Source organism: Camelus bactrianus, chromosome 1 (genome assembly GCF_048773025.1).
Source record: "Camelus bactrianus isolate YW-2024 breed Bactrian camel chromosome 1, ASM4877302v1, whole genome shotgun sequence".
NCBI lineage: Eukaryota > Metazoa > Chordata > Mammalia > Artiodactyla > Camelidae > Camelus > Camelus bactrianus.
The window spans coordinates 26,358,481-26,373,685 of NC_133539.1; the positions used below are offsets into that span (position 1 = coordinate 26,358,481).

General features: G+C 33.7%; 1 protein-coding gene across 6 annotated transcripts in view; it reads left to right on the forward strand.

The window, feature by feature from the left end:
- The window catches only part of ROBO2 (roundabout guidance receptor 2), a 1,146,968-nt gene that overhangs the window by 1,057,180 nt on the left and 74,583 nt on the right, over positions 1 to 15,205 (forward strand). For all 6 annotated transcript variants that reach the window (XM_045520906.2, XM_045520891.2, XM_045520872.2 and 3 more), the window contains exons 10-14: positions 3,763 to 3,968; positions 8,159 to 8,240; positions 8,680 to 8,842; positions 10,450 to 10,616; positions 13,743 to 13,864. In XM_045520906.2, the coding sequence (XP_045376862.1) occupies positions 3,763 to 3,968; positions 8,159 to 8,240; positions 8,680 to 8,842; positions 10,450 to 10,616; positions 13,743 to 13,864 (740 nt within the window). The remainder of the gene's footprint in view (positions 1 to 3,762; positions 3,969 to 8,158; positions 8,241 to 8,679; positions 8,843 to 10,449; positions 10,617 to 13,742; positions 13,865 to 15,205) is intronic.

Below are 15,205 nucleotides of genomic sequence, written 5' to 3' on the forward strand. Positions count from 1 at the left end.
CATACAATTCAAATTTACATGTAGATTAAAAGGTCATTTAAAATTAATAGAAAGGCCATATTTTTTAATGTCTGTCCATAGTATTGCCTGATTCAGCGCCATGTCAGGAATGGGAATAAATAGAACAGACAAACATTAGCTACGGGGACATTGAGTCGTTAATGGCCACACCTGCTGATGCTGCAGAGCTTTACTGCTATGGGACTGGAAGAAGGCAGGTTCAAGGGGAATAGTGCTGAGAAATTCTTCTTTAGATGGGCAAGATCTTTGATCCTTTGTACCTCCATGTTTCTTAAAAGAAATAAAATATAATTATTAATCTTTTTTTCAGTTCCTGTGTTTTCTTCTACTAGAAAAAAAGTGTCTAGGTACATATACTTGGAAAATAAGATATTCTGGCCAATGCCTGTTTTATTCTGTGCTACTATGAAACATTCCAAATATTTTGCTTAAGCACTGTGCTATAATCTGGCTGCTTAGAGTATTTTACAAGAGACAGACTTTTTAAAATGTTTCTAAATGAAGTTGTTATGAAAAAGGCAAACCATATTTGTAGAAAGCAACATTGATGGATTAGAAGAGCCAGTGGGTGTGACTGATACGGTTCATGAAACAGGTGGATATTCGAAACTATGACTGATACAATAAAAAGGAAAACTTGTTTGGAGAACTTAAGTTTGTTGATGATGTAATCTCACAAACCACTAGTAATTCTAGCTTTGTTTCTGGAGTCAAATTTAAAAGAGTGATAAAGAAATTTAAATCAGTTGGCTGAGATGGCTCGGAACACTTTGTTACAACTGGCTTGAATATTAATTTCTACATTGATTTTTACTTAAGAAAGCAATCACAAAGTCAAGATCCTTTTGCAAGAACGCTGAATAGAGGTTATAGAGTTATTGATTTTGACAATAAAGAAATCTGACTTCAAGACCTACACACACAGACACACAAACACACATACACATTATTATAAATAACTCTAAATGTTAACTTGCCACATTGGCCAATGACTTCAGCTTCTATTCATAGTTTTGAATTTTTCAGGTTGGTTAACAGTTTAATAATATGTAAGACATCATTTTCATTTTGAACATTTTTTGATATGATCCAGGGCAATTTAGAGCCAAATAAAATTCCAGTGCAGAATGAAAACTTATGTCATGTTCAGAAAAAACATCTTTAGCAATGTTTCTGTTGTTACATTTTTGCACTTAGACTCCTTTCTTGGGAATATTTTTAACTCAAGGGCTCATATAAGATGAGATTGTTAATGGTGGTGAAAGATGCTGTTAAGTGATAATTTTACTGGTTAAAGATAGAGCTAAGATGCTTTAACACTTGAATTTCAAAATATCCCCTTCAAAGGCCTTCGTATTAATTCACTAACACTTTTCTTCATTTCTTTTCTTCTACTCTTCTTTTTCTCTCAGAAAGTTAGAAAATTGTATGAAAATTCTGATTAGATCCAATAGAATCTAAAAGGACTGGAGAGAAGAAATGGATTTATATCTTATATTGACAATAAATGTCACATCATGATCTTATATGAATGGTTTATTGAGGATTTATAATGCATAGTTAGAGAAAACCATGGAATTGTTCACAGATCACTGGAAACCCTAAATGTTCATTTAACCTTTGACCTTAGTGTCATGGAAACTTGTGGTCATCTTTCACCCATAACATCCTTGAAACTGAAAATTCTTTCAGGCCAGGAGATTTTCAATTACTTTATTGATCAAATTCATTTAAAAGATGATGAGCTACTCATTTGGACAGTAAAAAAGAAAAAAAAAAAAAAGAAAACTAACCAGATGTCCATTGTCTATATGTAATGATTTCAGGGATATGACAATAAAAGCAGGTTACAAGAATTCACTTGAATTCCATAGAGATATTTAATTTAAAACAGAGAAGTAACATTATTTAAAATTTATTAAATAGTTTCTACTCTGGTAATGCAGGCCCATTTTTCTCACTGAATTTAAAATTATCCATAATATTTTGGAAATTGGACTTCTGTTTTTGACTCATGAAGAAAATTAATTTAATGAAACTTTCAAGTTGAATACCTATTTGCATACCTATTGCTAGATGTGTCAGAATTGGTACAATATTGCATTTTCACATTCTCTGAAGGTTATTTGACTTACTTCTAAAATGAAGAACTTGATAAAGAAAATTGGTGAATTAAATGACTCTAAGTTTTTGTAAAGGATACACAAAGAATATTTTTCCTTAGGTTTTTATAAGGTTTTCTACATATGTACACCCACATTTTAATACATATTTTGATGTAGTATGTTTAGATTGATTCGAAGTCCAGTCTATCTTGACACACAGAAGACATATATCATAATCCTTTTTAAAATCAAATTTGGTTGGCTTTCTCATGGTAGGCTCTAAAAGGGCTGTTTAGTTTAATTTTTTCCCCAAAACTGTGAATTCTAGTAATAAAAATGTACACAGATTGAGAAATAGACAGTCATATAAACTAGTATTTATGGTAGACTAAGGAAATTATAGCATTAAAAAGCAAAAAATATTTTTATTATGTACACTGCAGTGCAAGTTGACTTTCTTGAGAAAAGACACCTCTTCACAGTTGCTCAGCAATAACTCCACCATTTTTTCTTCTTGTGGAAGCTATACACATATATATTTTAATATTTTATATATATAATAAAGAGCATATTTGGATAATTAACCAAAATCTATGCAAAGTTTATAAAATTTCTCTTAAGAAATACTTCTTTGGACCTGGACATGTCAGTTTCATTATCAGGTGGTCTTCTAATGAATTGTAGGTGAAAACTTGCCTCCAATTGATTCCATACTTTCATTACCCATTTAAATAATACTATACATTCTGATACACTTCCTAAATCATTATATAATACTTCTAAAGGCACTGATTACACTGCTACAAATCAATATTTGATTAAAACAACACAGTGAACTAAGTTTATGAAATTATGGAAAATTTACTCAGTTGAACAAAGGAATTGATATATGTATATATATAAGCACAGATTTTTCATGAAAACCCCATTTTTGTCATGTCATAAATATAGTCTTAACTAGATTGTATTTTTTGCTTAATTGTATAGATGAATTAAATCATATCATCCAAATTATATTACTATAATCTAGAGTTCAATGTCACAATTTATATATAGTCTATATATTTTATATTTATATATATTTATATTTATATATATAGTCTAAGATTTTAACATCAGCAAAGATATTATGGTCTATATAAATGCAGCATGCAATTGTTGCTGTGAAGGTAAAATTATATATTACACACATATTTATAATAGAAGCAAAAGTGAAAATTGATTCTACTCATGTGATATTCCACAGGCTTTATTAAATATGCATAGGAGAGGTAAAATGACCATTTCATGAATGATTTCCACAAGCTCTCCACGTTTTAATTTTAATACGATTAAGCCTTTCAGTAATACTAAGTCTTTCCAAGATGTCAGAATTTATCTCATCATCATCTTAACTATAGGCAACTCAAAGTAAGTTATAAGTAATAGTATGGCCTCACTACAATATGTGTAGATGTATGTGTAGTATAGATAGATAATAGATATACAATGGATATAGAATATAGAGAAAAAATTATGCATAATATGTATGACTTTGGGGCTTTAATCTTATTTTTGATATAAGACTACCGATGATATAAAGACTACTGAATTTCATAAAAGTTAAAATATCCTGAAAATAATCCTTGTCCTTTAGTTTTGACAGATAGACCTCCACCTATAATTCTACAAGGCCCAGCTAACCAAACGCTAGCAGTAGATGGTACAGCATTACTGAAGTGTAAAGCTACTGGGGACCCACTTCCTGTAATTAGCTGGTTAAAGGAGGGATTTACTTTTCTGGGTAGAGATCCAAGAGCAACTATACAAGAACAAGGAACCTTGCAGATTAAGAATTTACGGGTAAGTTATGTTGGACTTGTATTTGGATCTTCATCTCAATGTAGGTATGTGCTGCCTGAGGGAAAAACTGGGTTGTGATGTTAAAATCTTACATTCCTGCATATTTGCTGTACCTTTTATTATAAGCTATGTTGTTTCTTATTTTACTAATGACAAATTGAGATTAGAAGGAAGTTCATTGTCCTTATGTTAATCATAAGTTTATAGCAGATTTAGAAACTTTTTTGCCCCTTCACTCTAATCCATATGTATGCAATTGATGAAACTAAAAAGGTTAAATGCATGAAGTTAATAATAGTGATAGTATATTTAAAATAATTTGGAAGTGATGAATGCTCCTGATTTACTCTCATGAGCAAAGGAAGTTCACAAAGAAATGTGGATAAATTGACTCAGCTAAATAGTTATATGGAAAATAACCTAGAGATGAGGCTGATAAATACATAGCAAGCAGGTTTGACTAGCTGGTAGAGAATCTTATATTTCAGGTTAAGTTGCTGTGAAGTTTAGATTGAAACCTGTGAACAAGAACAAGACATTGCTAGTCTTACAACAGGAGATGACATTACAGAAAATGACCATTCCTGCCAACTTAAGAAGTTAGACTTGCTTCAGGAGCAACTCAAACTAAATGTTTATTTCTGAATATTGTACTACCTGTCTACTGCTGTGTAGCAGTTTTAGAAAACGCTTAGAGGTTCAAAGCAACACACATTTTTATCTCATATTTTCTGTTGGGGTTAGGAACCTGGGCATGGCTTAGCAGGGCCTTTTGTTTCAGGGTCTCACAAAGCTACAATCAGAGTTGTAGTCTCATCTGAAGATTGGCTGGGGACAGATTTGCTTCCAAAGGACATGACTGTTAGCAGAATTCGGTTCCTTACGGCTGTCAGACTGGTGATCTCAGCTTGCTTGCTGATGGCTGAAGGCTGCCTTCAGTTCCTTGCCATATGAATATTCCCAGTGTGATTGCTTGCTTCCTCAGAGTCAACAAGGAAGAGAGTTTCCTGGCAAGATAGGCATTAGACTCCTATATAACATAATCACAAATGTGACATCTTGTCCCCCTTGCCATATTCTATTGGCCAGAAGTAAGTCAGCAAGTCCCCCATATACTCAAGGTGAGGGATTACATAAGGTGTGAGTACCAGAAGGATGTTCTCATGGAGGCCACTTGCTCTCCACAAGTATATTCAATTCATTCAACCAAATATAGAAAACCTCCTCTCAATGTAGCAAGTACATGCTAAAGCCCAAGAGTATGTCAGATTAGTCACAAGATTGGGAATGAAAGCCAGAATTAGGATGCTTGATATAATAGTGCATGGAGAACAATTGATTGAAAATAATTCAGTGGAAGAACAATTAGTAGAATCTGGAATCTAGGAACACATTGGGAACCAAGATGTTAAAAACAAACAAATAAAAAGGTGCTGAATTTTCCCAGAAGCCAGAAGAGGAAGATAAAATATTTTTACTACCTATATTTTCAAATGATCACAATGGGGAGTGTTCTTTTCTTACAATGTAAATTATTTAATAATTACATGTTCATCTGGTGTGTAGACTACAGATACATAACAAAAAGGAAGACTGACTGCTTTTGCTGTGCGCGTGCACACACACACACATACACACATTCAAATCTTTACTCTGTTAATATAGTGAAAGTATATCATTTTTTCATTTTAATTTTGACACAGGCATTAATTATTGCTCTAAACAAAGTAAAGTAATACGAATTTTTATGCTGTCTTTTTATTGATTGTAAATTAATTGCTAATCTTCTTTGAACAAAATGGGAGTTATTAAAAAATTAACGCCACCTCTTCTTGAGTAAACAATTTAACTTCTCTCTGTGAGCTAAAGGCAGACTTGGGCCATGGAGGTTAATGCATTTCCACTGTACTGCTGAATTAAAGAGTGTGCTTGAATAGTTAAGATCCCCAGTAGTGTTTGAAAGAAGCAATTAAAGGTGGGCGCTTGATGATGTCAAACAAACTTTGAGCCCTCTGTCAGGATTCTGAGTTGTCTTTCTGAGATGCAAGCTCCTGGGGGCTTGTCTGCAGCCAAGTACACAAGGAGAAAATAGGTGATGGAGTGTGCCAGCACGTTAGTCTCTTTTTCAAAACCCTTGGTTAAGGATAAAAGGAGAAGGATGGAAAAGATATGGAGTGCTCATGACCAGAAGAGATGTAATTTAAAGTTAAAGGTATAAAAATGAATGTGGTGATGACGATGATGAGAGTGTGAGCTTTAGCAATGATATTTAGGCATTTGATACTGCTTTTCATAAACTCCAAAATGGAAACATTGTTATTTTTCTGTCAGATGACTGACTTTAATGGGAAATAAAATGTTTTACAGTACTTCGTTGGTACAGTCAAGATAGGGTTTCTCTAGGTCTTACTCCTTTGTGTCTCACTTTCTTTCCCAGTACTTAATGCAAAGAGGGAAAGACAGTGTGATGAACGCTGTGTTCTCATAGTCCAGGTAATTGGTAACTGAATCTGTTTCTTTTGAGAAGTAGAATATTCCAATACTCATTAAAACATACCTACCACAGCCAATATCAGCCTTGTATCTCCACACAATGACAAAGAGATGCAGTTAAGAAGCATTACCTACATATTCTTCTTTTAGCATCTGCACATAATAACAAGTGCTACATTTTAGTTCAACAGCCATAATAAAATGCAAATTCTTTACTCTTTCACAGACCATATTCAAATGAACATCCCATTAAAATCCAACCTCGGCTCATTATATTTAGTTTGTGAGTGATGCTTCTTAAATGCAGAGATTTCTAATGACTATAATGCGTGCACAGCCACATTTAAAAAATGGCTCTTTCTACAATGGCTATCCCCCATCATCCCTCTGTATAATAGAAGACAATTGTACAGAGATAATATGGCAAAGAATGACGTGCCAGAGCAATTTGAAACTTAAGGTAAAATACATAATGACATTTAAAATCAATTAAAGTGGTGGAACGGCAGTAACATCCAGGCACTAATGATTTACCCGAGAATCAATTGTGGAAGGTTGAGTCATCAATACACTTACATTTTGAACCCGGCAGATACTATATTCCATGAACTCCCATATTTCATCAACAATTAGATTCATGTTCATCACAGAATTTTAATTCTACATCTTCTGCTTTGTTTTATTCTGTTTGGTCATCAGTTTCTCTTCCCAGTCTCACTTTTCCTTCACCCCTCATCTAACGTGAATGAATGTTGTTTACAGTGTAAGCCAGTGGGGCTCAACCACAGGGAGGATTTTTGATTTACATCTTACTGATCTTGCGGTTGTTGTCAAGGTATAATCACAGAGTCAGTTTTGTGCCTTTGACATCTAAAAAAGGAGAGCCTTGATTAGATTATCAACTATTTCTCGAAGTATTTTGCAGCTCTCCAGTGAGTAATGAAAACATTTTAAGTAATCAACAAATGACAAATTTAAGTATGCTTTCATAAGAGTTATATATTAGATTAGATCAATGACCTCTTTCAGCTCTAAATTACAATGATTCCATAGGTATTGTTTTTTTTTTTTGTCTTTAATGATGCAATTTCATACCATTCACTGTTACACTGCTACAGTTTTAATATAACTGAATATACCCATTAAAAGGAAAGATTTAGTTTTCCTTTAAAAAAACTTTTTTCTTCACTTTTTTCCATGTCTCTAAAAATAAAGGAATGGTTGCCCCCCTGTTACCTCAGTGCTTGTTTACTCCTGGGTGCATTTTATTGTTTGAAATATAGTTTATTGACGACAGACAGGACAACTGCATTACTGATCTCTGAATGTTTACAGGATTCTAAAAAATTCTGTCCTGGGTTGACCACATCTAACTCTGACTCAGTGAAGCCCCAACATAAACTGGAGTTAAAAGATAAGAAAGAGTATTGCTGTGGAGGCAAGAAAGAAAAAAAAACCTAAATTTTACCAAACAAATAGCATTTAGTTATAAAAATATAATAAAAATCTCTGAATCACTATTATGCATTATGTGAGTTTATTTTAATATTTTATGTGTACATGTAATTGACTTTAATGTATACTTTGGAAGGCTGATACATCACATTTTAGAAATCAAATATTGCCTTGTTAAGATTGATTAATTATTCTACAAATTAATTAAAACAATTTAATTCTCTCCCTCCTATGCACACTAGATTTCTGACACTGGCACTTACACTTGTGTGGCCACAAGTTCAAGTGGGGAGACTTCCTGGAGTGCTGTGCTGGATGTGACAGGTGAATTCTTTATGAATTATTATTACTATAGAAGAAATGTTGAGCCAATTTGAGTGATTAGCTCATTATCAAATAACAAGTTAAGGAGAGATCAAGATTTTAATTCATTGAATGTAAAAACTAGGCTTTATGCCACTTTTTAATTTCAATACCACTTTGGTCTATAGCATTGCATATATGAAATTTAATACATTTGTCCTTGATAACCTTGTTATTTTATTTCTCTGTCTAGTGAACAAACACTTCAGTGATTATATGTGAAAGTAAATATTTACTAGTATGTAAGGAAAAGCAAGTATTCACTTAGATACTTTTGACTCATGAAAATGAATTGTTTACTGTCTAGTACAAATTCTTTAATAGACTGTTTTCCCTCTCATAAGCATTATTGTCAGCTTTTGCAATCAGAAATGAAGCTTTTTCTGTTTGTCCTCTATAGAGTCTGGAGCAACAATCAGTAAAAATTATGATTTAAATGACCTGCCTGGACCACCATCCAAACCACAGGTCACAGATGTTACTAAGAACAGTGTCACCTTGTCCTGGCAACCAGGTACCCCTGGAACCCTCCCAGCAAGTGCATATATCATTGAGGCTTTCAGGTATGGGACAGTTCCTTTTTTCTCCATTGGGTTTTTGCTTTAGCTCCTTTATCCTAAAATCTCAAGTGAGCTATTGTACTGTTTTATTTTAAAGACACTTTTAATCAGTGCATTTTAAGAATATATCTTTTATATCTGACTTTATTCAAGGTTCGACTTTAGCTGTATTTTTCATTCATGACTTAATTATAAGGTTAAATATGTATTACCCATGCCTAAGTCTGTAGGGATGTATTTATGACATAATCGCTTGGCTCTTTCCTTTACCCTGACCATTGGGATTTAAGATGAAAATTTTGGCTTTACACTAAGCAGAAAGCAATTTAAATTAGGCACAGGCACTTTTTAAGTTATGCAACATTTATTGAGGCATGGAACCTTGGAAATTTGCTTGCTAATAATTAGAGCGGAATTTAAAATAATTCCAATATTTTTATGCTATATATTTGAATACATATATTGGCTATGCCTAAGAGAAAATTAAAAACTGCAAGTAAGGGATTGATTACATGTACTTGTGACTGCTGAACAGAAAAGACAGGTCCAATTGTTATTTGAAAGTATTGCCATCAATTTAAGGATATAGACTATAAATTGGCAAATACCATTATAAAATTGTCTTATGAGAATTTGATGAAATAGATATACAAATAGGAAAATGTAGCTTTATTGTCAGTTTCAATGTTTCTGTTTGCCATTATAAATATAGTGATAACTGTTCTTTTTAAGCATTAGGACAAATCATCACTTTTATTTTAGGCTTCCCTGATTTAATAAAGTTAATGACCAATGCATAGTTTTCAAATTTCAAAGTAGTATTTTTTCCTATAATTTTCATGCTTTGATGCGTAAGGACTTCTGAAAAATAAGCAGGCAGCCCTAAAAAAAATCACATTGTCTCCTCATTCTAAACAAAAGCAGCATTTGACCTTAGACAAAATGTTACAAACTGGCAACCTATCTGTAAATGGCTGTTAAGGGGGTCCACACATAGAGTCAGAGATATTTCACCGTTCTGAGATGAGAAATCACAATGCTGTGTAATGTACAATTTTATTAAAACTGTGACCGAGGGAAAATATTCATTACATGCTTCCTTTCTTCTTTTACAGATATGTAGTTTTAGAAGGCTCTATTATAATATTGCATGTGGAATTGATGCAAAAGAAAACACAGCTTGTAACAGGAAAATGTATTGGCATAACTTACTCTGTAGTCCATTTATTCTTTCTACAGGTTAATTCTTTTCAAGGTATATATATACATTTACGAGGACCATATTTATTGTATAAACTTGATGTTGTGATCTTGGCCTCTGTTCCTTTTACAGGTATTCATTTAGTGGGCTGCTGTGCTTTAGCAAAGGGCTATCACATCTCCTGGGCTGAGTTTAATTTTGTTGTGCATGGCACTTCCGTTAGGTGGGCTCGGCTTTGTTGTTGAATAAACTGAAACCATCCAAATGTTTCATTTATTGGGCTGAACACTTCAAGCGTTGTGTGTGTGTGTGTTTAATTTTCAGCCATTAACCTTTGTCATTGATACCCAACTCCATTTCCAAGACCCTTATGACTGCTCTTTAAATGAAATTTCTGTTCATGTTTCAGCCAATCGGTGAGCAATAGCTGGCAAACAGTGGCAAACCATGTAAAGACCACCCTCTATACAGTGAGAGGACTGCGGCCCAATACAATTTATTTATTCATGGTCAGAGCAATCAACCCCCAAGGTCTCAGCGACCCAAGTGCTATGTCAGATCCTGTGCGCACACAAGGTAATTTCAATAGCTGTAAACAAGACTGGCTCTAGAAGGAGGCATTAAATAGATCTTTAAGGACAAAGGAATTGTAGGACAAAAGATAAATGCGTCCGCATTGCTCATTATAATGTTTCGACTGACCTGATCTAGTGAGAGAGAAGAGAACTTGCTGTTCACCTTGTTGAGTATGTCGCCTTTCTGGAGCTATTTAGGGTCTACTTAGTAACAAAAAAGGAAGAAAATAAGTGGGAACAATTACACAGTAAACGTGGATCAACTAAGTTAGGGCTTTGCACTATTTCAAAGGGAGGAAAAATGTTTCTTCTTCTTTGAAATTAATTATACAATAGCAAAAAGTAATCTTTAATGGATAAGATGCCCAGTTAGAGATATCAAAATTACTACCTGCGGTTCAGGAGTTGTGTTTTTATAGTGCTATGGGGCTCAAGGTGTGGTTCCCACAGAAGCAGCATCTGCATCACCTGGGACCACATTAGAAATGCAAGTTCTCAGGCCCTAACTCGGAAGCTCTCAGCTGCAGCCCAGCAGTCTGTTACAGTGCCCTCCAGGGAATGCTGATGCTCAGGTTTGACAAGCATCGCTACAGTGTATTTTATTAAACCACATGTTTAAAGGAAAAGTTTGTTTCAGAAAGCAGTAAATCAAGCTTGCTTTCAGAGGTATGCAGTTCTTTTGACTAACTAAAAAAAAACTCCACTCAGAATATTATCATATAAGTTTTAAATGGAAGATTTCTAATCTCATCTTTAGTAGCCTGTCTCTTCAAACTAAGTCCAGGGGTTAATATGGAATGTTGAATTATAATTTCCCTTCTTACTGGTAGAGGAGAAGAATGAATAAAATAGAAATGGTGGCTTTATTATTTGTTAAAACTTACTTCCCACAGGGTTCTTAAGAAAGGGTTAATTATTTCTTATTTGTAAGGCTTTGAACAAGATATAATTCAAAGTAGTATTTTTATGCTATGAAAAGCACCATACAGCCATAAAATATTATAATTACAATGTAGTTCTGTGATAGTAACTAGCATGCTATTATAACAGAGAAGGGTGCCTTAAAGGAATCAAGTCAAATAAAGTCACCACGTGATTTTGCAACGTTGCTGACATGATGACAGTCAAGGGAGGAGGGGATGCCACTTTGCTATTGTTCTCTGAGCAGTAATGTGATTAATTTTCCATGATGATAAAGGGCCTGTAGGTAAAGAACCTGTCTCAAGAGAAAGAAAAAGTACAACAGGGAATTTGAAGATCTGAAATGGGTTCTGTTTTACCTTGCCTGGATCCAGTTGCGTTTAGTGCATCTGAATTTAATGAGTAAATTAAATTATTGAACTTGAAAAGGAAGAGGTGTGTGATTTTAAGTCAAGAAATTGTAGTACCCAGATCCTTTCCACCTGTGTAGATAGAGTTTTTGTGCGGAGCTGCTACGGCAGGTGGGGAGATCACAGTGGGAGGACTTGGGTGTGATTAAATCCCATGACCTTCCTAATCTCTCAGTAACAGTGCCAGTCACTAAATCTTGACTCCTAATATAACTTCTTGGTGAAAAGGTCAAAAAAGATTAATGAAAAGTTGTTTGTGATTTGGCTTGTGCCAGTCGAGAGACTATATAGAGTGGAAGACTTATGTTCTCTTAACAGACATTTAATAGGAAAACTCATGTTTTGTGTCTGAACGTCAGAATCATTTTTGACATGACACTTTCAGCAGCTTTGTGTTCTGCAAAGCACTTCTTTGCAAAGAACAGTGTGCTGTGTGAGGTCTTATTTTTCAAAGATATTACATATTATAGGATTTAGAAATTTCTTATTTTAGTAAGGCAGCAAATATTTGTACCATCAACATTACAGTAGACCATAGATGTACCAGCAGATTGATATTATTCATATAATATTAATATATATACATATATATGTATGTTTTCTAAGTCAAGTAAAACTCCACTGTTCACGCTAATGATGAAAAAAACGTGGAACTAGAAAAGATTAACAAAATGCGGTTTCCAGTTATTTGTGTCCCAGTTTAAGTTAGTGCTCCCAATTTAAGTTATGGCTGTAGTTTAAGTGAGATGTGCACTTAAAAATATTTTTGCGAGTGTGGCATTGTGGCTCGAGAAAATAGGATAAAACAAGATTAAGAAAATAAATCATTTTAAATTGGACTTCCTTCCTTAAATAAGGTGATTGAAGAAAAAAATATCAATATTGCAGTGTACCAGTTAAAGAAATTGATTTGAGTATGTGTGAAATTGTTTTTGATATCAGTTTGATGGACTTGGATGTCTATAATTTATCTTTTTTTTTTTCCTTAATGGGTACATAGAATCTAAACCATTGTATGGAAAACAGAGTAGTATTTAGGTAAATGGTGAATAGCGGGGCAGACCAGTATATGGCTGAGTATATCATTCTCAGCATCACAGTTCTTCTCCCTCCCACCTCCCCACCATCACTTCCAAAACGCAGCTGCATTATTTTTTGTTAGATATTGGAGAACTGTTCAGAACTTACTACATAGAACATTTTATCAGTCTTTTAAATTGGTCAGTCAAAAATATTTTTGTGAATTTGGGAGGATTCTTCCCCTTCTTACCCTCACTTTGTTTACCTTTAGTAACATAATTCACTTCCCAGTCCGCCTGATTGCTTTCCCTTCCACACTCCCAGACTGAAATAGGTCAAGGAGGAGGAACACACACCCTACAAATTGGGGAAAGGGATTGAACAAATTCCTAAACAGCAATTTTCAGGTCTGGCCCCATTAACTGCTTAGGAGAGTCCTTCAATATGCCAACATTCATAGAAAACTGAGGTTTCTAAAGAAATCTTACAGCACATACTTTATTCTTTAAGAAGAAATAATAGATCTTTTACAATTATATACTGAAGTTAGAATGAGGAATTGCAAACACTCTTATTAGTATTATTTTAGTGAAGATAAATATCACCTCTCAAATTATATCCTAGTATATGGTAAAGACCATGTATTTTAATGCTGTTCATCACAAAGGGTTTTTTATTGTTGCTGCTGTATTTCTAATGGCATAATACTGGCTTATATAATATATATTGGAATTTCACTATGAACTTTTAAAAATTGGGACTGGTTATCCCTGTAGATATCAGCCCACCAGCACAAGGAGTGGACCACAGACAAGTACAGAAAGAACTAGGAGACGTCATTGTTCGCCTTCACACTCCGGTCGTACTGACTCCCACCACTGTTCAAGTCACGTGGACGGTAAGTTTTTAAAAATAATCTTAATGCTAGTCTCTTTTATTCATTTAAGAAAACAAACTAAAAAGGAAAAGGCAAATAAACTAACCAAAAAAAAAATAGTAGTAAAATCCTCACCATTTAAAATCAAGGTGTCATCAATGGCAAAAAAGGAAAAAAAATTAAAAGATAAAAGAGTATGTACATAGAGTAAAAGTAGATAGCAGTATAAACATAATATGTTCTGTCTTATGAACTTTTAAACCACCCTATTAATATATAATTAACAAACCAGAGTTAAAGTGTACAACTCAATATTTTTTGGTATCTTTGCAGTTGTGCAATCACCAGAATCTGATTTTAGAACATCATCCCAAGATGAATCCTTTTCCCCATTAGCAGTCACTCCACCGTTCCTCCTACGTTAGCCCTTTGCAACCACTAATCTGCTGTCTGTATAAATTTACCTATTTCTTTCATATGAATGAAATCATGTACTATGTGACCTTTCGTGTCTGGCTTCTTTCACTCAGCTTGATGTTTTTGAGGTCCATCCATGTTGCAGCATTTATCAGTACTTTGTTCCACAGTATAGATATATCACATACATCTGTTTATCCATTTATCAGCTGATTCATCTGTGAGTTCTTTCCACTTTGGGCTATGATGAATGATGGTGCGATGAACACTTGTGTACAAGTCGACATATATTTTCATATCTCTTGGCATATACTTAGGAATTGTTGAATTAAGCTCTCTGTTTAGCATTTGGATAAACTGCCAAAATGTTTTCCAAAGTGTTTTCACAATCTTATGCTTCCACCAGCAGTATTTGAAGATTTCAATTTCTTCCAATCCTTGCCAGTTTCTCCCACATCCTCACCAACATTTACCATCCTCTTTTTGATTATTGCCATTCTAGTGGATATGCAGTGGTATATCACTGTGGTTTTGATTTGCATTTTTAATGACTAATGAATTTTGACTCTTTCATGTGCTTCTTGAACATTTGGATATTTTCTTTAGAGAAATGTCTTTTTAAAATCTTCTCATTTTTAAATTGAGTTGTTTGTCTTCTTAGCATAGTCTTTTGTAAGAGTTCTTTATATATCAGATACAAATTCTTTATCAGATACACAATTTGTAAATACTTTCTACCAGTCTGTGGGATGTTTTGTACTTTCTTAAGGATGTCATCTGAAACACAAAAATATTCTAATTTTGATGAAGTTTTCTTCTGAATTTAAATTAATCATCTTTACATTCTTTTAGCTGAACCTCCTCCAGCAGTACCAAGCAAAAATATATAATTTTAAAAATTTTGCATATGTAGTAAAAAAATTAATGTTTTAAGAAATAAATTGA